We start from the raw sequence: 23,705 nt of genomic DNA on the forward strand, positions 1-23,705 counted from the left end.
TTATACATCACGATGTCTGTGTCCTGTGCTGCTGTGTTATCTACTGATGTTAGCAATGCTAACAGGCTAGCCCCATCCTGGTCCTAAATTCAGTCTGAACAACTAGCTGCAGGGCTAACTGAGCTAACTCTTGATGGACGGCAGCAGTTAGCGGTCAGTCCCTGTTTGCTGACTGTAAATTTGACAGGTGGCCAAATCATATATATTGCACCTTTTTTAAACAAAACAAAACAAACAAAACTAGTGTGTATTGTTATCAGTGTTAACTAGGTTTTGCTTGTACTTGCTGATAAATATTACAATTATCTAGTTAGGTGAATTTATTCATATAGCCCAAAATCACAAGTTACATTGCCACATCAATTCAATTAAGGAAAAACACACACACACACACACACACAGAACTGACAGAAATCGTGTTTTAATACAAAAAAACAGACGGTACATGTCTCAACATCTTTGATACAAACCCAGGACCACAAACAGCTCATGACCTCTGCCCTCAGTGGTCTTCAGGCGACTTACATTTAGGTTTACACAAGCCACAATAACAGTAAAAACTGCCATAAATATCTAACAAATGACAAAGTTTTTTCAAATATAACATCCACATGTAGCTTTTATGTTTATGGATTTAAATTAATCCAAACTGGCAGAGCTACAAAGTAGCAACATTGAGGGTGTGTACCGTTAAAAGCTACTTCCGAGTAATATTGCATTGTGTTTGCCTGTTATGGGCTCATAATAAGCACCTTCATCAGTCCAGTCAGAACAAACAAAAGAAAAACAAAAACTGAGTTTAAGGGGCTGTTCTCAGCTTCCTCTGCCCCGCGTATGAAAGTACTGTTGGTGTTGATGGCATGACTGACTTTGGTTTAATGTACATGTATTACAGGCTGACGCAAACAGACTAAAGAAACACACTGAAATAAACGTTCACCTCAGTAAAGGCCATCACAGCAGGAGAGGTTCATTAACATCATTTCAACATGTGCAAAAAAAACACAAAATACATACAACTGTCCACAGATCCTCTCGGCCTGATGAGATAAACAGCATGACTAAAAAAAGCTCCGACACCTGAGACCTGTGCTGTACTCCACTGCGAGTACAACTCAAAAATGATTTGGCTTCCGTGGCGGGCAGAGCTCCAAACAGCCACATCATGGTGACTGACCACACTCAGTACACACAGGTGTTACAGAACAAAGCAAAGCCTGCTTAATTCATTCAGGCAATAGACTCATTTTCTATTAAGGCACACTATAAAGGTAACAATGTACATGGCCATGGTCATACCGGGATGATTGGTGAAATGGACGAGGTCAGAGACATCATTCAGATCTTCAAGTGGACAGATACTATGAAGCCCCTGACAGGTCACTGTGGGACTTTTTCCCCCTCAAACTTTCCCAGTTACAAAGCCAAGTAAGAAAATTCGGATCCCTTTGACCACCACTGGTCCAGGCTTATCAAGAGAACGGCAATAATGTCTTCCTCAAGGACATGTGGATAGTAGCAAGGGTCCCTTATAACATGTGAAGATAAATACACTGATGCGTTTTTCAAATGGCAATAATCATAATTCCAATATAATGATAGAATCCCTGGTGCGGTGTCTTTTGAATGAGCTAAAATCTTGTTGGTTGTGTAACACAGAGCAGCAGTGCCTGAACATTTCCCCATTAATGGCCCAAACTGAAACTTAGTGCACCTTTTTTTACCTTAAAACAACAGCATCAGAATCATTTTGATGCCTCAGTGTCTTGTAATGGTTTGAGTTGTGTCTGCCTTAGTCACTCCTCCCCTCTATGGCTTGTTTCTGCACTTTGTGACTACAGCAGTGCATCAAACACACCAGCAACTGTCACTGATTTTGGAGCAACAATAATTTAGTTACGGAGAAAATATTTTCAAGTGTCATCATGCCTTTACAGGGTGATTCAGAATTGGTGGCGGCTCATCTGTGAGAGAAATCCCTCTGATTGGCTGTTCAGGTAAGAGGATCAGTGTAGAAAAACGAGGAAAAAAAAGGGAAAGCCCCTTGTGTATGTCGCTGCAATATACATTATTATTTTTCTGCGTCTGCCTCTTTGCAACTCTTCATCAAAGACATTCTCCAAAACTGCTGCTTAATCCTAACACTGGTTTGTATATTGGCAGATTGGTATCTCCTTTCACGTGGGCACTGAACGCACTAGATTGTTGGCCGCCAGCTGGAGTTTTTGTGGCGTGTTCGAGTGCAGCTCTTCGGCTGAGATATAGGTGATAATGGAAACATGAGGTTACACAACAGTCAGCCTTTGTCGCAGCTAGTTATTTACTGTCAGTTTGGTGTGTAGGGGCCTCAGGGCAGCCATATATTTAAAGTGTTTTGCTTAGTTTTTCATGTGAGAAGCAAGAAGTACGTGTTTTTTTTAGTTAACAAAAGATAGGGCAGAAAAAACCTGTGATGCCATGTTGTGACCGAGGTCTTAAAGCTGCACCCAAACAGGACAAGCAGGAATGAGAAGCATGAGAGGATATAAAAAGGTGATGTCTCCGATACTGCAAGTAAAGAACTTTAAGACATTCCTCATGTTTTGGGTTCCTGTAAGGTGTGTAAGGTAGTTTAATATCAAGGGTGGCACCAGCCTCGGCCACACTGGGTGAAAGGTGAGGCGTTACTCACTGCAGGAACTGATTTGTGTCTCTAATAAGGCCTTCACTACGACTGACTCCATACCAACAAAAAACTAGAGCCTAACTCTGAGCACAGCGGCTGCTGTCCTTTCATTATTCCCTAAGGCACAAGAGCAATGACGCTTACCTGATGTTTTATTTTATGACTAACAAGGCAGGGAGAGGGAACGGCTTTAAATATATAAGTTACTGCTTTGATACAAAAATAGGAGTTTCTAGATTTGTAGAGGGACTGACTATCAAAAAATCAACAGTCCAGCTGCTGCGTGTCAGATTAAAGTGTGGAGAGGTTCTCGGCCATGTAGCACAGACTGTAGAAGTTGCAGCCGATGCAGCAGAGGTTACAGAGGGAGGACAGAAACCTGTACAGCCACAGACGACTGCTCAGGTGTCTGTATTTGACATCCGTCTCACACAGCTTGGCGTAAGCTTCGCGGTTCGACGACAGGCCGATGTCCTGACCCAATCCGCACGACTGCTCGATGAGGTGCATGTCTGCCATGATCTCCGACGTCATCTGGCCGAACCACTGGGCGTTGATGGCTGCGACCGTCACCGAAACAAAGAAGATGAAGATCTAATGGGGAGAGAAGTTGCTGAGATTTAATAAATATTCTCAAGTATGTATTTTTTTTTAACCAATATGCTGATGTGGAACAAAACAACACACCTGAAAGGCTTCTCTGTCATCCAGCAGGTCGCTGGGATGATACACAGCGTAGATAGTGAGGTTGAAGAAGGCACAAGCTGAACCCAGGTGGAGGTAGAACGGGACAAGACGACTCTGGATAAACCCATAAGTGTGTCTGTTCAGGTGGTTGTCCATCACAAAGCCTGAGAAATCAGAACAAGTCATTAACACTACAGGGGACCTCCTGGCTTTTTCCACTGGAGCTGCATGATATGGTAACAGAAAAAAAAAATCAGATTGACAGATTGTACAATTGCGGGATGATAATGCTGTTTTGTCACAACTTTTATCTTTATCAAATAATTGCAGCTTCTGCAATCTAATGCCCATGGCCATGTGATTTTGCTTACACTTATTAAACATTCATTCATCATGTTTAAACAGTGGCCACTTTTACATGGACTGAAATATTATGGAAATGACAAGGTTGAAAGAAGCCATTTTCTAATCTTAATCCAAATGATTTTGGGTCTTAATCCAATCGATCCAGTATGATCTTTCAATTTTCATCATCTTCATCATCATTCACAGGACTGGCGATGCTCCCAGTATGTTTTCACCAACCCCACCTAGCTGCACATGTCCGTAGGGAAAAAAACAATTTAAAACACAACTGAGCTGCAGCTGCACTTATCATGTGCGCCGAGACATAATTATCTGACTGGTACCAGAGGTAACTCTTACAGCTTCAGAGATGATGTATTTATTTTCTTTTTGAGAGAGCCCTTATTGATTTGTTTGGGAGGAGGGTTTACTCCGGACAGATTTGAGAAACTGGACTATGTAGGAATTACATTTTAATTTTTAGTATTAATGGTTGCATCCTCTCTTTTGAAATCTGTATTAAAATCTGGAATCTTTATTTATGGTGTATTATTTTAACTTGCCTAACTCTAACCTGCAAAAACCATCAGGATAAAGTCGAGCTGTTGCTGTAAAATAACCTTTTCTTTTTAACCAGAACGTGACAATTTCAACAACAGTCACAACATAAAACCAATGACCTGTTGATCTTTACTAATGCAGATGTGATAGTCTAACAACTGAAGAGCCGTCAGTACCGGAAAAGTCGTTTAAATCTAAAAATCTACACTAAATCCTGACCGGAAGGTCAAAGCACATCATGAGGTTAGGAAAACATGACATCACTAACCATAAAAACGTATCGAGTACTTTGTCTGCAATTTCAAAAACCTACAGCGATCCAAATGCTTGACACATGCTCCACCTTTTTATCTGCGCTGTGGTTTCAGGTAGACCATTAAAAAACGTTTGCATAAATAAAGCCACAATGGTACACCACGCTTTGATGTTGCAATGCACTATGGTTCAATGGGGTCACATCCAGCTGGTAAGTAACTAAACTGCATATTATGTGGACAGGAGGAACTTGAATTGAATCTACAAGGAATGCATAGACACGCCTTAGATTATTGCAGCCTGTGTAAATGCAGTGACTGAGCTGCATCAAAAGTCTGGATGTAGGCGTTAGGGGTGAACATGAAAAAACTGGTCATGGGTCATTATAAAAGGCATAAAAATGCGTTCCGGCCGATCCAGTTGTGAGTGTACAGACCTACATACATGCTGCAGAGGTGTGAACATCCACACTGAAACAACACCTCAGTTATAATTGTGTTGTGCATGTAGCCTGGACACAAGACTTCCAAACACATCCAGCCTCCTCGAAGCGCTCCCAGCAACTCCCTGTCTTTCCCTCGTCACACCTTTCTTACATTTCTAACTTTTTCTGTGCACCGGTGTGTGTTTGAGAGTGTGTGTGTGTTTGGTACTAACTTGAAATAAAGGTGACCCAAATCTGCATTCCCCAGTAGGTGGAGAGCAGCAGCAGCTGCAGCAGCTTGACTGTGTAGGTCGGCTCCTGGTCGGTGGACATGCTTCCTCCTCAGCCTCGCTCTTCGCCGGTGTCTCCTAAAAAAAAACCAAACTGCTCCGTCTGGAAGGGCCAGTACTGCTCACTTTTTACCTGTCTGGAGGGCACCTGACGCTCCACCCCAGGCCTTCTGTAAACGTTCAAAATATGCCTTCAGTGAGGTGGTTCAGGGGAAAGTAGGTGAAAGGTTAAGTGAAGTCAGGGTGTTGGGCTTCAGTCACAGCAGAACAAGAGTGGAAAGATTGCTCACACCTTTTAGATATGAACCACAAAACAGCTTCACAAAAAAAAAAAAAAAAAAAAAACAGTAACACAAGCAGGTTGGTGCTGTAATCCTGCCAACATTAAATCATTGCAGGACACAGTGTTCCCCATACGGTGTCTGTAAACTTCCGCCACTGCTGGGTTGCTGCTGTGACCTTACCCAGTGTGCAGACTTGTTTCAGCCCAGCTGGAAATACAACTGTAGGTGTTGCCCATCACACTGACACTCACACGGCTAACTCCAGCTATCGTTAAATAAGGTAACGTTAGCTAAAACTAAAACAAAACAAATCTCAACGTCTGCAGCCTGTTGATGTATTTCACGACCGCGGCGAGCGACTTGAGGGGGGCGGCAACTTATCTCCAAAGTCACCTTTGCAAATTAAAACGAACGAGCTTACAAAAACTGTTAACAGCAGCTTTTAAAGTTAGCTAACAAACAGAGTAGCAGGAGGTAAAACTACGCTAACTAGTAGTTAGCTCGCGTTAGCTAAAAGTAACTGCCGCGTAAGTTAGCTTAACTTTAGATAACAACTCTTGTAGCTCTGCTGAGGTGACAGTCAGCAAAAATGTCAGCTTCATAATGCTGAGAGAACAGACAGTAAGTGCTGTGAGTATTGTGTGTGTAGAGACTCTTAAAAGTACAGCCTCTACCTGTGTCCGGGTGGTGTGAAGCAGATGTCTTCTCCGGCTCTGTGTGTGTCTCCGCTGCTAGCTTCACTCACACCAGTGAGAAAGAAAGAAGGCGGTGTCAGGATCAGGATGTAGCTCTGGGAGAGCAGCCATCACTGTCCCCCCCTCCCTCACCACCCCGCCGAAGATTACAGGTAACACACCTCCACACTGGAGTAAAACACACTGAGCTTGGGAGGAAGGCTGGCTGCTTTAGTTTAAATGCTGTACAGGGAAGTAAAAAGTGCATGTCTGCGTAACATGAAGCGTCGACATGCAAGTGTATGTTGACTAGTTATTCAAATAAAGTGTTGTTGTTTACAGCAAATCAATCGACTGAGATTAACTGCCACCACATTAAAACAAATGAAGCTGGAGGAGGTTCACTTGACAAACAAAGTATCTGGTTTGCACTGTGCTGTTATTCAAACAAAAGGCAAATGAATCTGTTCAGAGCAAACAGATGAGCCCATGTCACAATAATGTGGATTATCTTATACTTCAGGTATTCAAAAAGCACGAGAATGATGAAACAATGCAGAAAAGAGCTTTTAATGATCATGTTCAATCCTTACACAGTCCTGGTGATATGACATGTTTTTCATATACTTAAAAAAAAACAGGCCATTACGCAGTTACAACATGGTTGTTTTTTAAAAAATTGTACAGCTTTATCACAAAAGTTTATATTTTAAAATATATGTGTCTGAAGCTTATTAGGTTAAGTTTTCAAAGTCTGTGGCACTGTGCGTAAGGCTGAGGTGTACAGAGGAGTCTGTGATAAACAGTACATAAAGATTTTAAATTGGGAAAAAGTTGTGTAGCATTCAAGTCCGACCGATATAAAGCATGGCCGATCACAGATATATAGTTATCAGTGTGTTTGTCGTAAAACACGCCTAAATTAAACTATTTAAAAAAAAATCTTACTGGAGCAAAAAATTGCAAGTAAGTTTATTGTTTCCGTGCAAATTATCCTGCCTGTGTTTCATATCTTTGCCATGAGTGTTTTTTATAACCACATTTGAGGGATCATTGCAAAAAGAAGTTGTCGGCTGTTGGAGTAATATCTACATTTTTCAGTCCCTAATATCGGCATCGTCACCTAAGATCACGTATCGGTCGAGCTCCACTGAACATACACATTTTTAAAAAAAAGAAGAAGAAGAAGAAAACACAAATAAAACATTGGGTACAGTATGTTCAGTATGTTTAAGCTACACGTGCTGGTTTTGACTGAAGTGGTTCACGAAGTCAGAACATGAATGTTGACACGAGCTTGTTGTGTACAGACGAGGGAGAGGGAATACATTCATGACCTCAGATCGTTACAATACTTGTGCTCCTGCTTCACATTGATAGAAGGACCTCTTAAGACACAGGGTGGGTGTGTGTGTGGGGGGGAGGGTCAGTGTCGGGCAGATTTACAGATTTTGTCATAAACCTCGGGGAAGGCTTCTTTACAGCCTAGCTCCTCTCTCAGTCTGTGATACAGCTGTCCGTCAAACATCTCCCAAAACTCCTCTCGGTCCATGTACACGTCTGCGTAGAGCATCTGGAACCTGCAGGAGGTGGACGGCCATACACGTCATCGTACGGTCAAATCACATCAGTAATGGATGCTTAATTTAATGTGTTACTTGAGACTTACCCATGTGAGTCTCTGACAAACTTCTCCAGCTGACGTGTCGACGCTTTGGCTTCAAAGTGTTTGACTTTGGGCTCTCCGTAAGCCCCGATATCCACATACAGCTCCTCCTCCTGACCTTTGGGGTGGACCATCCCTCTGCCTGCTGGCAGCAGGAATGGACACAGCCACAGAGGGTAAACCTGAAATAACGAGGCACACAGTGGGTTCAAGTAGGAGTACGTGCTATGACTGTCGAGTGTTTAGCGGTTTCATCCACACCGGAGCCGAACCTCGATGTCCTCGTGGAAGCGCGTGATGGCCGCCTGCAGGTTCTTCATGGGTACCAGCATGTCCTGGACCACGTGGTGCTGTTCGTAAAGCCGCCTGATGGTCTCTCCCTGGGTGAGCTTCAGCAGTGAGATCTTCGGAGGGACCATCCATCCGAAAATCCAGCGGAACACTGGGTTGTTGCCGAAGGGAATAATATCCTGGAGATAAGACACAAATAGACACAGACGCGCGTTTTTTCTAGATTAATTGATGATGATAATTATAAGCTATAGTTCTAAATCTATTAGCTGTGATAGATTTAAATATTTGTATGGAAGCAAAAAAAGGACACAATAGTTTGATTTTTTAAAATTACAATTAAATACCAAAATGTGAAAATTACTTTTATCTATATTTTCTTTAAAATAAATATCATAATATATTAGTATACAATATAATATTTCATCTATCTCATTAAAAATAAAAACTAAAACTAAAACTTTCATTCAGACTCATTTATCAGAAGTAACCCTATTATTCAAATCTCAACCTTTCTAGCTTAACTTTTAGTGTTGTAATCTGACAAATCTAATCTAATTTTTTTTTAAATCTTTACTTGAATTCTTGGATCATAATTTGGCAATTTAATTCAGAGCCTGGACAGCATTTTCATAATCTCATTTTTTTTATACATCTATTTTTTGTGCAAAATAATTAGATGGTTCTTAGAGTGAAATATTTGAATGTTTTCAACACAGTGGTATTTAAAGTATTTAAATTCAACAATTAAGTGTTTGGATCCTTTTAGCCTTTCTTGTCTTCCATATACGTGACGTAATATTACGCCTCAGATTTTTATTTACCATAAAAAAACTGATCAAAAAGAAATTATTCTTTTATACAGTCCCTTACAATTTAATATGACATCACAAGCATGTCACTGTTGAAATGCAGTGGCCTCCCCTTTACATTTAGTTTCTCATGGCAGCTGTTCTAATTTAACATAAATGAGACACTAACACGGTTACACTCCTCTTTGATGCCACCGGAGGGCAGCCACAACCCTCCAACCAGCGCCACAACACTTTCTCACATCATCAGCAATGTGATCCATCACAAAGTGTCGATTAACGATTAAATCAAAGCATCAGTCAGCCTTTTTTTTTTTCAGACTTTCCTCTGCACCACCTACAAAAAAACCCTTTCAACAACCGAGAGCAGACCAGATGCACAAAGCTGGCTCCTGTAGAAGTCCGTCAGACCAATACCATGCATAATTCATCACACCATTTACTGTTAGAGACAACAAAGGATGCTGAGCCCTTCTCACTAATGGCTAATGGTGTGTGTGTGTGTGTGTGTGTGTGTGTTAGACTGTAATAAAGAGAAGTGAGTGGGGAGTTGATAAGATGATGGCACGCTGAAATGTGGCAGATGCGTGCAGTCAGTTACTGTAATGATGGAAACAGCCCTGTGTGTGTGTGTGTGTGTGTGTGTGTGTGTGTGTGTGTGTGTGTGTACCTGAAGCTCCCAGAAGATGCTGCGTGTGTGTCTGTGGTAGTACTGTCTCAGAGGGATGTATTCGACTCCTGACTGGTCGCTCCTCAGGTAGCTCTCCACGTGTTTGAAGAACCAGGGTTGGAAGTGCTGACCGATTCTGTTAATCTGATGTTGAAAAAGGGAAAAGGGAGGTTAGATGTGATTAAAAAAAAAGTGAAAACAAGACACAGACATGCTAACACACGAACACCTTACCTTATCAGGCTCTGCGTGGTCAGTCATGGTTCCCGTCATGATGACAGCGGTGTCCAGACTGTACTGGATGCCTTCAACAAATGTGTTCTGCTTGTTCTCCGATGCTTCAGTGAAGCGTTTACAGATGTTCTCCAGTCCTCTGACCGGCTCGTAGCGCAGCTTCACCCATGACTTAGCGGGAACAATCTTAATCTCGGCTGCAACCAGGAAGCCCAGAGTTCCACAGGACCACGGGACGGCATGGAACAGGTCAGAGTTCTCCTCCTACGTGACAGAAAAAATTATACTTTCTATCCGAACAAGAGCAGACAGCACATAGACGTAGGGCACAGTTACGGCAACGATGTAGTTTCAGCCTCCTGGTTTTCTAAAGTTTGTTACAGCAACATGAGCAGATCGCACAGGATCGACCATCGCATCTTCTCTTCTCGCTTTACCTCTGATGATTACACAAGCATCACTGATACAGAGCATCCTAAATCTAAAGGGCCTGCATCAGGAGTTTTATGAACTTGTTCTTGCAAACTTGCTCTAATTTAGGGATGATTAACAAAATGGTCAGTGGGGGAGGAAGGGGGTTAGAAAAGGGGTTCAACGGGGTTTTGTCTTTTAGCTGAAGGGTTGGTGGTTTCTATTTTGGGAAAGCAAGGGAGAGTTTTTTAATTTTTCATGCCCCATATTTAGGTTTTATGTAATCATTTACTTTGAATAAAAGTGTAAAAAAGTTGATAGACAATATGCCCCTTGTGCTGAGGCTGTGTCCTCAAGGCAGCGGCCAAGAGTTCAAATCTCACCATGGGGCCTTTGCTGCTATATTAAAAGTAAAGTAGGTCCAGTGTGTAGGATTCAGTGGCATCTGGTGGTGAGGTTACACACTGCAACCAACTAAATACACCTCGTCTCACCCTCCCCTATGATGGCCAATAAAAACGTAAAAAAAAATGGAAAAAAACAGAGTTTGGTTTGTCCATTGTGGGCTACTACAAGCAGACCCGCTCAGTTACAAAAGCTATAGTTACAAAAGGCTTATTCTAAGTTAACGCAAACACAACACATTTTAGTTTGTTGAGAAATTAGAGAGTGGTTCTTAATTTACAAGCAACATCATCAGAACTACGAGGGGAATACCGAATGTGATAGGAACATGAGATGAAATGATGATACCCCTCGAGAGAAAATGGGTTACTGTAGCAGTCCTGTGAAAGTGACGCAACCAGCGAACAAAAGGACAAGATAGGAAGGGAAGGCTTTAAATATGATGGGCATGTTCAAGTCCTTGATGGATTAAAACAGTTACAAGTAATAGTAAAAGTAGTATGAGCTTCTGCTGCCATGTCAGAGAGGCAAAGACAGTCTGTGGTGCTGATGATGTTACCATGGTGATCCCTTTGAGCCAATGTCATGACACTGGAAGTCAAGCTCATGATAGCACCACGACCCACTAATCTCTCTTCACAGATCACACAAACACTCCATACTCACCTCAGTGCAGCGTACTAAGCTGCCATCCGCTAGGACCAGCTCATACGCGACACAGATGTGCTGAAACAGTCCATAGATATGAGAGGACGACTCAATGCCTGTACCCATCACCAGACCGCCTGAGAGAGAGAGAGAGTAAAAGATTTGTTCTAATTAATTCAATATCTTTCCAGGTGAGACCAACAGCGGGTGAACGCGCATAACCAGAGAGCAGCGTTTGGCTGCTGGGAGCGAGTATGTGCTGTAGGTGCCTGTGTGAACATCAGTGTAAATGAATGTGCAAGCGACCTGGTGGGAAAACATTAGATTGTTGATGCGCAGTTTATGGGATCAGGAAATCCATTATGAAACCCGATCCAGGGGGTGCTTCCAACACTGCAGCCATTTCCTCCCAGTTTCATCCTTCAAGCTACAGCATAAAGCCTCTAACGCAATTAGAGAAATCGGCAAGGCCCTAAACAGGATGCAAGTGAACGATGGAGGAGATGCAGGATCGCTAAACAATGAGCTGTGGATATTATCGTCTCTATTTCTAGAAACCAGAGAGCCGCCGATGATGCTGCTCTGTGATGATGGTTACCCAGAATATCTTCCTCCGTAATTGGGAGAACGTACCCACGGTGAGGTCATCGAGCTCAGGCAGCACCGGCAGCGTCCAGCCAATAGAGTTGAGGAGAGCCGTCACCTGACCCATGTTGGCCAGCGGCTCAACTCTCACCACCTGAAAAACAAAGATAACTGTGAGTAGAGGTCAACACAAAATCCAGCCAGGCACATTGTTGTGAGCAGTAGTTGAAGAGAAAACCAGCTACTGAGGTCAGTCATTGAGTAATCATTTACATGGATAATAATAACCCTGTGTTATCAGGTTACATGCCGTGTACACAAATTGTTGGGCAGCCAAGACAATCAGATTGGGTTTTACATGAGCTGGTTGTTGTTGACAACCTGTCTGATTTTTGGACTCTATCTTAATCACCCTGTTGACATGAAGTCTCTGTTTTCAGTCGACAGCCGTGCTAGCAGCTGGTTAAGGCTCTACATAGATATACACAGGTGGTGCTTTATGCTAAATGCTCAGCGCGGGTACAATAACAATGCTAACGTGCTAATCATGGATGTTTTAAAAGCTGGATATTAGAACCAAAGATGGTGCCCTACCTCGGTGGATCAAAAACTCCTACAAGAAAGGCTCATAACCAACCTTGTGGACATTCTGAGGTGCACCGTTAACAATTTTCAGATGGTGGTCTGAGGGGAAAATGCTTCTTGGGCCGAAGTAATCATTTTGTCCACTGGCCAAAGCTGGAACCAAGGTTGAGCAGCAGTAAGGTATCCAGCTGAATAGATAAATCCATTATACTAATATTTAGCATGTAAAAGTTTTACTGTGTTCATCATCTTAGTTTAGAACATCAGCATGCTAACGTGCACATTAACCATAAACACGAAGCTGAAGCTGATGGGAATTACATTGGTTTTGCAGGAAAGTATTTGACAAATTGAAGAGGAAAAAGGAAAGTCATCCTTTAGATGAAAAGTCAGGGGTCAACAGTCCTTATCCTCAGAGCATCCCATTTTAGCTTCATCCAAAGTGGAGGACCGACATGCTAATTCACAGTGATTGTCATGCCGAGAGAAATTGAGATGGCAGCGTGGCTTAAAATAAGTTCTCGCACAACAATGTAATCATCAAAATGACAAGAATAACTTTGGTATCTTGTGTTAGGAGTGGAGAAAAAAGAGCAATCGGCAGGCTAACAGATTTGATAATCAGACTTTTTTTCTTTTCTTCAGTTGCTTTTGGAAAAAAATTAACTTAAAAATATCCTACTTTGTCTCTGATGCCTCCCTCTGTCTGTATAATCACCACTCGAGTCTCACTCAATGTCCCGACACTATTCATAATCTGAATCTGCAAAGTTACTGGTAACTAAAGTTATCCAATAAATGTAGTGCAGTAGAAAGTGCACTATTTGCCAGAGAAATATCTGTTATTTCTGAGTAAAGCTGATTGGAACTAAATAGTTGACTCACAGCTCCATTTTAATTCTTGAGACATGTCACATGTGTCTGCTGAAGCCTCCTACCTGCCTCTCTGTATCCACCTCCAGGATGTCCATCATATTGATCATGATGTTCTTGTGGGTCTTCTTATATTTGCCCACTCTGAGAGACACAGTGAGCCAGCCAGGTCGACCCGTACACATGTAGGTCTTACTGCCCTCCTTCTTCCACTCTCGCACCTGTAATTTGTCAGAATACATGATACACAGAACAGGTTACTGTCAACTGAAGGACAGGTGATATACAGCATAACTGACTGTTTTACCTGTTTCACCGTTTCACTGTTTCAGCCTTAATGTAGGCTGTCTGAGGAGATTCTTGGAGGTCCACAGCCTCTTCAGCTCATTTGAACTCTTTTAAGTCTGATTTGTGAAGCCTGATAGTCCTTCACAATTCATTAATTCCACTGTGGAGAGCCTGTCTGTGTCTTTCCTTCATTATTCTCTGACTGGCTAAAGCTCTCTCATGCCTGTGGCTTTAATTCACCCTCACTTCACATCAAATTCCTCTCCAGACCAAATCCTGTTAAGAACCAAGGTATTACGTCTGCCTGGTCTGCTCTCACCCAAAAAGAACCAAAAGTTGTAGCACGGCACCAAGACGGACAGAGTTGGTACTTTTCAGTGACAAAATCAACAAAATACAAGCATTGCCTTTCATAGCTACAATGATTCCCTTCTATATTAATGATACTTGCAAGTAGGGTTGAAATAGTACGAGATATGAGGGTTTTAGTAAAATCACATTATCACAATACAAGAATCACGCTATTCTTGATCACACTACCTTGTGCGGCATGATCTGCCATGCTCCGATCAAAGATAGAACAGAGGCGAGATGTCTCACTCTGTAGCTACAACGGTACGCTCAAGACACCGTGTGTAAAGGAGTGCTGCAGAAATGCAGCATTTAAGAAAAATAATGTGTTTTCTGAAAATCAAAGTATGTAAACCTATTCTACTAGGACCCCCAAATAAAAGTATGAACCTGAAGATTAGCATAACATTACCTCTTTAACATTCAAGAAACATTATGTTCTGACAGACATGAAACTTTATATAAACTTCAAATATCTGTTATTAAATATGGTAGAATTCCATACACTAGATAAGCAATAATGGGACGATAACTGTTCATTGTTATACCTACCACAGTAGAACATGAAACCAGTAAGCTGCTGCCACATGTCTGCACTGATTGATAACTTTTTAAAATCCATGATTAACCTCTGCCCCTTTGTGATTTTGAAGTTGAATCTTACGGAAACAACAACTTATTATATGAGGAGTAATAGTTATCTGACTTGATTTCCAAAGTATAGGGATGTAGTGTGTCATGTGCGCTTGCACCTATTAGAAAGGAGTTGCTCGGCTGGGGTTGTTTGACGCTGGTGAATTATGGGGGAAAGTGAATTTGCAGGCCCAGTTGATCCAAATCCAAAGAAATGGAGGGATGATTCTACGACAGACAAAGTAAGAGTGCACTGTCCTCAGAGTTATCAGACATACAGCACTTGTGTAATAATTGACTGATAAGTCAGCAGAGATAAAGCAACATTGTTTGAATTCTTACATCATAACATGCTCCTTACTTATATTTCACATAACTGAAATCAGGTCAAACACAAGGAGCCACTGTGAGTTCTTCCACTACCCATGATTCATTGCACAACGCATACAATGTACTGCAGGTGACTCCTCATTCTGTTTACCCTGTGGAAGACTGATGGAAGTGGTTATTCTATATACTGACAGTCAAGATGTTCCTCTGCTGCCATTTCTATTTCCACAGCTGTGCATACTACACTGTCAGACGCTGATGATGATGATGATGATGATGATGATGATGACAGCTCACCTGTCGCTGGATGTCTCGCACGCGCTGGTCGTGCAGTTTGGGCGCAGAGCACATCTTGAAAATGAGCCACGCGCGCACATAATAGTACACGTCGAATATGACGGAGAGCGGCAGCAGGAACAGACACACGAAGATCCATCTCTGGTGGACGATCACGTAGTCGAGACCTTTGACTCTGATCCACAGAAGGAACATGACGGCCAGTCCGGCCAGGTACAGCAGGGGGTCCATCTCGTCTCCGGTCCGCTCGGTCCAGGCACACACACTGAAACTATGAGCCACTGACACCAAAACCCCTTATTGATCACCCGGACCTCTCACCCCGACCACTAACTGATCACCTCTTCACTGCGATAGGTGCAAACCGCAGCCCATTGGGTGAAATGACAGAGGGGGCGTGGCCGCACGGCAAACAACTTCACGCTCATTGGTCGAACCCGTGACTGTAGGGAACTCTAGAGTCGCAGCCTCCCTGAACGCGAACCAATCAGAGCGCGCAGAGGCTGTCACACCATGCGCGCGGTCTGCATGGCTCTGTTACAACACGGCACATCTGCCATTCACAAAGTCTGAGCAGCGGATTAAAACATTTAACTAACACATAACATTTAACCTTTAACTACAGTTTGATACAGGATCACTCTGTCTGCTGTCAGCTGGTGCATAAGGCTGCAAAGGAAGCCAGAAAACATCTTTAAAAACCAAAAATCACCAAAGTTAATCCTGTCGAAGTTTCAAACTTTAAATTCTCAATTTGATATGCACTGCAATTATAGTGAAGCAGTAGCAATGAAATTCTCCTTATCAAGCTCCCTTCAACAGTGCTTTTACAGGAAAAGCATGGACATGATGATGTAAAAACGAGAATCAAAGACAACAATGAAGGAAAAAATGTAGTGCAGAATTTAAAATAAAGAAATAAGCAGCTGCACAAGAGTCAGTAGTAGAGACCATAATAGAGAGATATTGGAAAGAATAAAATGACAAGCACTGAAGTCATTAATTCTTTTAAGAATTTCTAGCAGCATGGCTCTATGGTTACAGATATCTGTTGATCAGTCCATCACCTTTGTCCAGACTCCGGAACTATTGAGCTGATTGCTCATCCGTTCAGACGTTCATGTTCTCCTCAGGGACAACTGCAATAAATTTTCCGTTCTGCAGACTTTTCAACTAGTTTGTTTGATACTTGCCAGCTAAGACATCAGCCTGAGCTGCACTTTGTGTTTAGTGCAGATTAGCACAAAAAAAAAAAAAAAAACCCTGCTAAACACCAGAAACTTAGCAGTGTCGTTGTGAACATCATAGTGACATTAGCATTTAGCTTAAAGTAAATTAGTATTTATGATATATAATTTGTGTACTTTATCTTAATTTGGTCTAAAATAAAAATGAGATTTAAGTATATTTAATATCACTATCAAACTTTCAGCTCTTTATTTTATTTTATATATTAAAGGATGCAAGCCTACGTGACACTTTATTTCATGTTCAATATGGTTATTTATGTTTAGAGAAATTACACACACACACATACATGCATGCACGCACGCACACACATACGCACACACAGGGCTAAAGTGGTACCCTTCAGACACATTAGAGGGAGGGAGGGTGGGGCGCCAGTAAAGATTTCTTAATGGGCTCTGCCGTCCTCTCGTCCATCTGCCTTGATGATCAACACAGCTTCTCCACATTGGTCTGACGCACATCAAACCTTTCAAACCTTTTTGTTTTTTGTTACTTTCCAGCAAAACAATCATTTTCACACTTTCCACAGGAGCTGAAGATCTAAGGAGCGTGGAATTAACACTTGGGACTTCATGATCATCAGTTCTTTCAACAGCATGGGGGATGGAAATTATGAGAACAAATAAGTGAGATTCATTCCTGGTGATAATAGGACTTCTGTGACCGTGCAGTCAATTATTTGCATGTCTGGTCAGTGTCAGAGCGCATGGGGAGCGTACTCCGTGGGACTGCTTGTATGTGAGTGACACTACCCAGCCGGTCACAGCCTCCACAGTAGCCTCAGATACAGTTACAGCCCTGGAGGAGGATGCCTTCCCTGCACCATGGAGCAATCTTCGTCGGAGCCTTCCTCATCGTGACCGGGGGCTCCACAGCCTTCCTGGCTTCATACCAAAGCCGCCTGCAGGCTTTCTCCCTCTGCTGCGTGGTGCTGGGGGTGGTCATGCTCATCCTGGGGCTGTTCTGGGCTATGAACAGCAAAAGTGCCTCGAACCACCGGGAGTTCGACCCAGACTGTCCACATTATCCATACAACGACCACTACCCGAACTTCAGCAGCCATGCCCTCTTCACACCGTCAGGGAGCCGCTTCCCAGAGTCCCAGTCAGTGTTTCTGCCCAGGTGAGTTAAGGAAAACATTTTCTTTTAGACTTATTACTGTTTTGCACTGCTAAATCTGTCGTCCCAAATTTTTATTCAAAGCCAGAAAACAAGACTCCAACTAAGGATTCTAATTTATGTTACATAGATTTTAAGCACTTACAATATACAGAAAACCTGTTTAGTTTAAGGACCCTAATCATTTTATTCCCGTCTGCTTTGCCATGTTGCCTGATTCATGTTTCCTGTTGTAGATCAATATTCGATGACATCATACGGTCAGTTATCAGTTTTCAGGGTGTTCATAGAGACGTCCACAGCTCCTCCTTTTCAAGAGAAATTCCAACTTTGACCACATTTTTCATCAATTTTGGCTGAATATATATGTCAACTTTTAAACCTGAGAAAAAAAAACAAATAATCTTTCCTTCCACAGGCCGTGTTCGGCCCTGCATGACTCAGTCACTGACTTCATTTCTTTCCACTGGAAAAATAATCAGCCATCGACATGTAATCACTACAAAATAGTAAGAAATAGACATTTAAGGCACTTATTTGCTGTTGACAAAGGTTAGATGAGAAAATCCAGACCATTTTAATGTCTGTACGCTAAATATGAAGCTACTGCTAGCAGCCAGTTAGCTTAGCTTAGCATAAAGCCTTGTAAAATGGGAAACCTGCTAGCTGGGCACAGAAAATATACAAGAACTACGATTTAATGTATGCTGCATTATGTGTCAAGACTATTTTCTCAAGAAAACCCAGTATGACAGTGACTTTACTCTTTTGACAGAGCTAGGATAGCCGTTTCCCGTTTCCTGTCTTAATGCTAAGCTAACTGTACAGACACCAAAGCAGTATCGAACATCTCATGTAACTCTCCAATAGGGGATGTAGCCAGTTGGTTTTATTCATGAACGACTTGCAAATTAATTCTTTTGATGCTATGCTACAGATGATAACTTTTACAAACCTCAGTCAGATGAAGGATCAATAGGGCAGACTTAAAAGTATTTATTCGACAAAACAACCAAGTTATCTCTGCACTCTCTCTAAGACTAGAGGATGGAGAGAGGGGATGGCAGGGTAGCAAAAAGTGATATATTTTGGTCATTTTGCTAACAAGGACCATGGCCTGAAATCAACTACTGAGCACATTTCTCAGAATGTTGATCTATTCCCTTGACTTACAAGGATTGAATTAAAGAGCTATTGGTATTGTAATCCAAAGGTTTTACAACAGCTGACAAGCTCCTGCTGCTTTGTTAGAGATGTCTTACTTAGTGAAATAAACTAGTTAAAGGTGTAATTAATGGGTGTAATTAATGTCTGTTGCATTCACTCTCCATTCTGTCTCATATGACCCCTCAAGTGGTTGCCAGTTTCTGCTGATGTTGCTATCGCAAGCTAGCAAACACTGAGCCGAAGGCAACACGCACACCTCCTGTTTTCTTACGGTGCAAGAAATCAAATACCCAAAACCTTAAATACCAATCAAAATAAAAACTGTTGATATATTTATTCAATGCAGAGGTAAAAAAAAAAAAAAAAAAAAATGTAATGACCATTTTCCAATAGCTCGCAAACATTACTAATTCTAACACTAGCTAGCAAATAGTAACACTACTAACACTAGATAACGTTGCTCATGCTAGCTTGCATTAGCATTGCTAATGCTAGATAACGTTAATGTTCCTCATGCTAGCTAATATTGACATTGCTAATGCTAGCTAGCTAATGCTGCGTGTATATTTTTCACTTTCATTTTTAACTGGCAACTACATTGCAAAGGCCCTCAATCACTGACAACACACAGATACCACGTGATACCAACAGCGTCCTACTATCATCATCCTGCACAACCAAGATGTCCGTTACACTTTTGTGAAACCCAACTCCTGTGTTTGGCAGGAGACTCAACTACAGATAGAACATGACTCCATCTGCTATCTAACATCTGATCTCCACAACCCCCGTCACCTCAAAACTCCATATATCAATCTGTGTTTCCACATGATTGTTAAATAATGTGTCATATCCACTGTTTTCCCGCAGGACAATGGAACGCCACCGGTGTGCTCGCGGCGACGACTTTGACTACCCTCCCATGGACTCTGCTGGGTTCAGTCCATCGCCTCACCCTCCCCCGTGGCTTGAGCCCCCGCCTCCCTACGAGGTCGCCATCAAGACCACGTGCAGCTCGACACACCTGCGGCGCGCATACTCAGACACACACCTGGCGTCAGAGCCCCTGTTTGGACAGTCGAGGGAGATCAGCTTTGAGGTGTGACGCTGGACGGCGGGCATGCCTCTCTGCACATCAGACCAAAGAATAAACAGGCATGAGACTGGGGCTTTCACTCAGACCCTGCAGCAGCAGCACACTTTATCACACTTGAAGCATGCCTCTTCCTGATGTTGACCAGTGCTAGTCCGAGCATGTTTTCCCTTACGTTGCTGTAATTACAACACAGGTGTACAAACATATCTAAATATATGGTGAAATTAAATGTAGGTCACACCGAATTCAGCCTTATCAGACCAAAGTAAAGCACCAAGACACTTTATGTCTGTATAAAGAGTGTGGCAGCAACAAGCCACCGTTTCACTGTATCTTGACCGCTGTCACAATAAAATTCATCCATCACCCTCAAGCACTTGAGTTAGGTTGACACAGAAGGTTAAAGTGAAAGTTGGACATTTGGGGAAATGCACTTATTTGCCAAGTTGGGTGACAAGATTGATACAACTCTCGTGTCTTCTTTAAATATAAAGATACACCCAGGAGATGGTTAGCTTAGCTTAGCATAAAGACTGGAAACAGCTAGCCTGGCCCTTTCTAAAGGTAACAAAGAACTCAGGGGAGGTGTTCCTCTAAAGCTCATTGACTGATATGTTGTACTTTAATCTGTTCAAAAACAAGTCAAGAGTTTTGTGAGATGGTACATACTGTTCTCTTTTTTTTTGAAAGTTACAGTGACTTTCAGACTTTGTGCTAAGCTAACACAGACATATCACAGGTTAGATATTTACATTTTAACAACAGCTGCATTGTTCACCGACTCAGAGAAGCAGAAGATATTATATATGGGGGAGAACAAAAACAACGGGTGATGTCTATGTTGGTGTTTTTCTATAATCTTACAAGTATCTAGCCATAAATATAGATTTATCATTTTTGGAAAACTATGAACAGATTATTTGGTTTCCAAGCTAATATGCTTATTTTTAGAAAGTAAAATATATTTCTTTTCAGGGCGTCAGGTGACACAGTCTTCTCTATACCATTAAAAATCCTTCAGATTCGCCCCCTGAAACATCTGCTCTTAGGATGCTGTTACATTTAGTGACCTATTTCAATGATTTGATCATATTTTGATTGACATGGTGTTTTGTAATGTGAGTTAATGGTCAAAATGGTTTCATATTAGCTTTATTAACTACATTTAGACTTGCAATGTGTAAGAAGTTTCGTTACTCGGCTGCCTGCTTCTGGTTGTGGTGCCTATTCTGGTGACCGCCAACATTCCCTGCTGGGTCCTTCCGGTCTCAGGCTTTAAAACCTCCTGCTCCTCCTCCTCCTCCTCCTCTCAGTGCTCCAACCCTGTACTCAATGCTCCCCAGTGCTGAGCTTCTGGTCCAAGCAGAGTCAGCTACTAGGACCACTAGCTGCATGGCTAACTGAGCTAACTAGCTAGCGGCACTTTCAGTTAGCACATGGCCCCATATCTGTTTAGAGTATGAATTAGACAGATGGCTGATTCTTACATATTGCACCTTTAGAGCACCTACAAGGAACTTTGTTAATTCTGGTCAACAAAAAATGGTCTGTTTTGGTACAAAAGATGATGAGAAATGTGTTAAGTAATGTAGATTTTCTGGTGAAGTCACTGAAGTGCTTTGTAAAGGCTTTACGCAGATGCAAACCTGACCTTTATATTAAGTTGGTAATCTCAGAAAACTCAAAATTTCAGCTCAGCAAATCTGTATAACTGGATCCTCCTCCCTTCTGGGGTTTTGTGGTCAGTCAAACAATACAGTGATCCATTGTTTTCTGGGTACATCTGTAACATCATCCCAACCGAATGTTCTCCTCATCAGGATTAACATGCTTCAACGCATGACGGATATCATCGTGCCCTTTGGGAAAGTAGTGCTCAGGCCTGTGGGCGTCTTTCAGTTTGTGTGCCACACACGTACTTGTCAGCTTGTTGAAAGCCGAGGGAATGATGACTCATCTGACCATATGAGATTTTCCACTCTTCTCTAGATCAGTGCAGCTTGCTGACAACACAGCCCGAGCTCTAAATATCACAACCTGACCTGTTAGTAACCACAGAATCCCTCTATTTTAAAGGATCATACAAGTGTTTTTTGCATGTTTTGGCAAGAAAAACAACAAATTATGCACCCTTACGGTACATCATTTTCATATCTGTTTCATGTTTTTCCTGCCTTGATATCAGCAAAATTCAATGTAATGTGCAAATCAACTTGCAGAGAACTCAAACGTGTTTCTGAAACTCATCTGGTGCTGATGGGAATCTCCAACATTCCGGACAAACAAGAAAACATGTGCAAAATAAAGTGAATGTGACATAAAAGAAATCTTTGTCATAATTAAAGAAATACAGATGTGGTAGTCAGTATGTGGATAACTGTACCTATGAAGGTTTCGTCTCTGCATGTTGACTTTCATGCTATAATTCAATTTTAGAAAATGCATAAAAATCCAAACCGAAGATTCATTGCAAATGTTGTTAGAGATGCAAAAGCAGAAGACTCTTAAAGGTGCAAAATGTAAGAACAGGCCACCCATTGTATTCATACTCCAGACTGCTGCTGAGTGGAGCTGCCATCAGCTGGTTAGCTCAGTTAGCCGTGCAGCTAGTGGTCTCATAGATTCTGTATACACTCTCGGAGCTCAGAGCACTGGGGCAGCGTCAGGATTGTTTATAACGCAAGCACAGAAGCTTCAGATAACCGGGCGGCAAACTCTTTGTTATTTCCTCATGCTCTGTCATCATTTTGTGTCATCTTTGAATGTTTTAAACTAATATTCTGTGTTTTACTTCCTCACATTTATCAAAATACACAATGGCGGATGGTGTGTATGACTGCCAGCCCTCACAGGAGTGTTGCTGTATACTGAATTATTTGTGTTGAGATGTCCAACAACCTTCACGACCTCTAAAATAAGATGCTGCACTGGACTGACGACCACAAATTCACTGTCATGATCTGTGACAGCACAAGGACGATGGACCTTGGCCGCTCTGATGGACCTACACACACACACACACACACACACACACACACACACACACTACAACAGGAGAGTTGTTATGACTCACAACTGACAGACAATCCACCATGTTGTTTCTTTTATACCTCTGAATATGCATGCTTTTATCAAATGATATGTTTTTCTTGTGGAACTCAAGAGAGAATCTTTCACCGTGTTTTTATCGTATTCAACTTTATTTAATAAATCTGTCATTATGGAAAACGATATCAGACTCGTTAGCCAGTGAGGAATGTTGGAAGCGTCTGTGCAGTGTGCGGTCTGAGGATTTGAAGAAAAAAAAACAAAAAAACAACCTCCTCATGACGTCCATTAAGCAGCCGGTCTGGAGCTTTTGATCATACGATGTAGTCTTGATCAGATCAGTTTCATCTTTTTTTCCAAGCACTTTAAGTGAGATAAAGTGCTTGTTCTCTACAATGACGTTTCCGTGGTTAAGAGCAAACTTTTAACTTAAAAATGTACTATCAATCGATTTACAGCATCTCAACCATCTTCTGAATAATGTTGCACTGAGAAAGACTTTCAATCCTCAAACCTCTTATACATATCCACATTTTTAGGTCACATCTGCTTTTTCTCAATTCAGGGTCTGCATCCTTTGAAGGACCCGGCCTTTGTGGTCTTTGAAAGCGAGTCCTTCGGAGAGACCTTGTTAACCATGTCAACCGTTGTTAAATGGGACGGTCTAGCCTTTGGAGCACTTCCTGGTTGGGTCACCAGATGTTTTACCCTTACGTCACGATTTCTACCGCCCAGGTCCACGATCTACGCCACATGATGT

The 23,705-nt window shown here is 42.0% G+C and overlaps 3 protein-coding genes across 11 annotated transcripts; 1 reads left to right on the top strand and 2 right to left on the bottom strand.

Moving 5' to 3' along the window:
* Nucleotides 1-405: 405 nt before the first annotated feature.
* Nucleotides 406-6,325, bottom strand: si:ch211-121a2.4 (transmembrane protein 205). Of its 4 annotated transcripts, none has more exons than XM_037114180.1 (4): nt 6,186-6,325; nt 5,171-5,397; nt 3,353-3,516; nt 406-3,259 (listed from the first exon to the last, which is right to left on the bottom strand). In XM_037114180.1, exons 2-4 carry the CDS (start codon nt 5,268-5,270, stop codon nt 2,957-2,959), a joined length of 567 nt encoding a protein of 188 aa, XP_036970075.1. In that variant the 5' UTR covers nt 5,271-5,397; nt 6,186-6,325; the 3' UTR covers nt 406-2,956. The 4 variants fall into 4 exon arrangements, with proteins under 4 accessions (XP_036970075.1, XP_036970078.1, XP_036970079.1 ...); XM_037114183.1 differs by having other exon boundaries at nt 5,171-5,305; nt 6,186-6,320; XM_037114184.1 differs by lacking the exon at nt 6,186-6,325 and adding an exon at nt 5,692-5,834 and having other exon boundaries at nt 5,171-5,305.
* On the top strand, nt 5,990-23,482 carry si:dkeyp-51f12.2 (uncharacterized protein LOC100151460 homolog). 6 transcript variants are annotated; one of them, XM_037114189.1, is made up of 4 exons: nt 5,990-6,132; nt 6,247-6,358; nt 17,045-17,637; nt 19,672-23,482. In XM_037114189.1, the coding sequence occupies exons 3-4, from the start codon at nt 17,324-17,326 to the stop codon at nt 19,904-19,906; spliced, it is 549 nt and encodes a 182-aa protein (XP_036970084.1). In that variant the 5' UTR covers nt 5,990-6,132; nt 6,247-6,358; nt 17,045-17,323; the 3' UTR covers nt 19,907-23,482. The 6 variants fall into 6 exon arrangements, with proteins under 6 accessions (XP_036970084.1, XP_036970081.1, XP_036970083.1 ...); XM_037114186.1 differs by lacking the exons at nt 5,990-6,132; nt 6,247-6,358 and adding an exon at nt 11,948-12,080; XM_037114188.1 differs by lacking the exons at nt 5,990-6,132; nt 6,247-6,358 and adding an exon at nt 11,956-12,080 and having other exon boundaries at nt 17,211-17,637.
* Nucleotides 6,735-16,848, bottom strand: dhcr24 (24-dehydrocholesterol reductase). Its single transcript, XM_037114179.1, has 9 exons — nt 15,265-16,848; nt 13,431-13,586; nt 11,956-12,061; nt 11,341-11,459; nt 9,859-10,122; nt 9,625-9,768; nt 8,124-8,321; nt 7,855-8,033; nt 6,735-7,765 (listed from the first exon to the last, which is right to left on the bottom strand). The coding sequence occupies exons 1-9, from the start codon at nt 15,493-15,495 to the stop codon at nt 7,612-7,614; spliced, it is 1,551 nt and encodes a 516-aa protein (XP_036970074.1). The 5' UTR covers nt 15,496-16,848; the 3' UTR covers nt 6,735-7,611.
* Nucleotides 23,483-23,705: the final 223 nt, after the last annotated feature.

Source organism: Acanthopagrus latus, chromosome 11 (assembly GCF_904848185.1).
Source record: "Acanthopagrus latus isolate v.2019 chromosome 11, fAcaLat1.1, whole genome shotgun sequence".
Classification (NCBI taxonomy): domain Eukaryota; kingdom Metazoa; phylum Chordata; class Actinopteri; order Spariformes; family Sparidae; genus Acanthopagrus; species Acanthopagrus latus.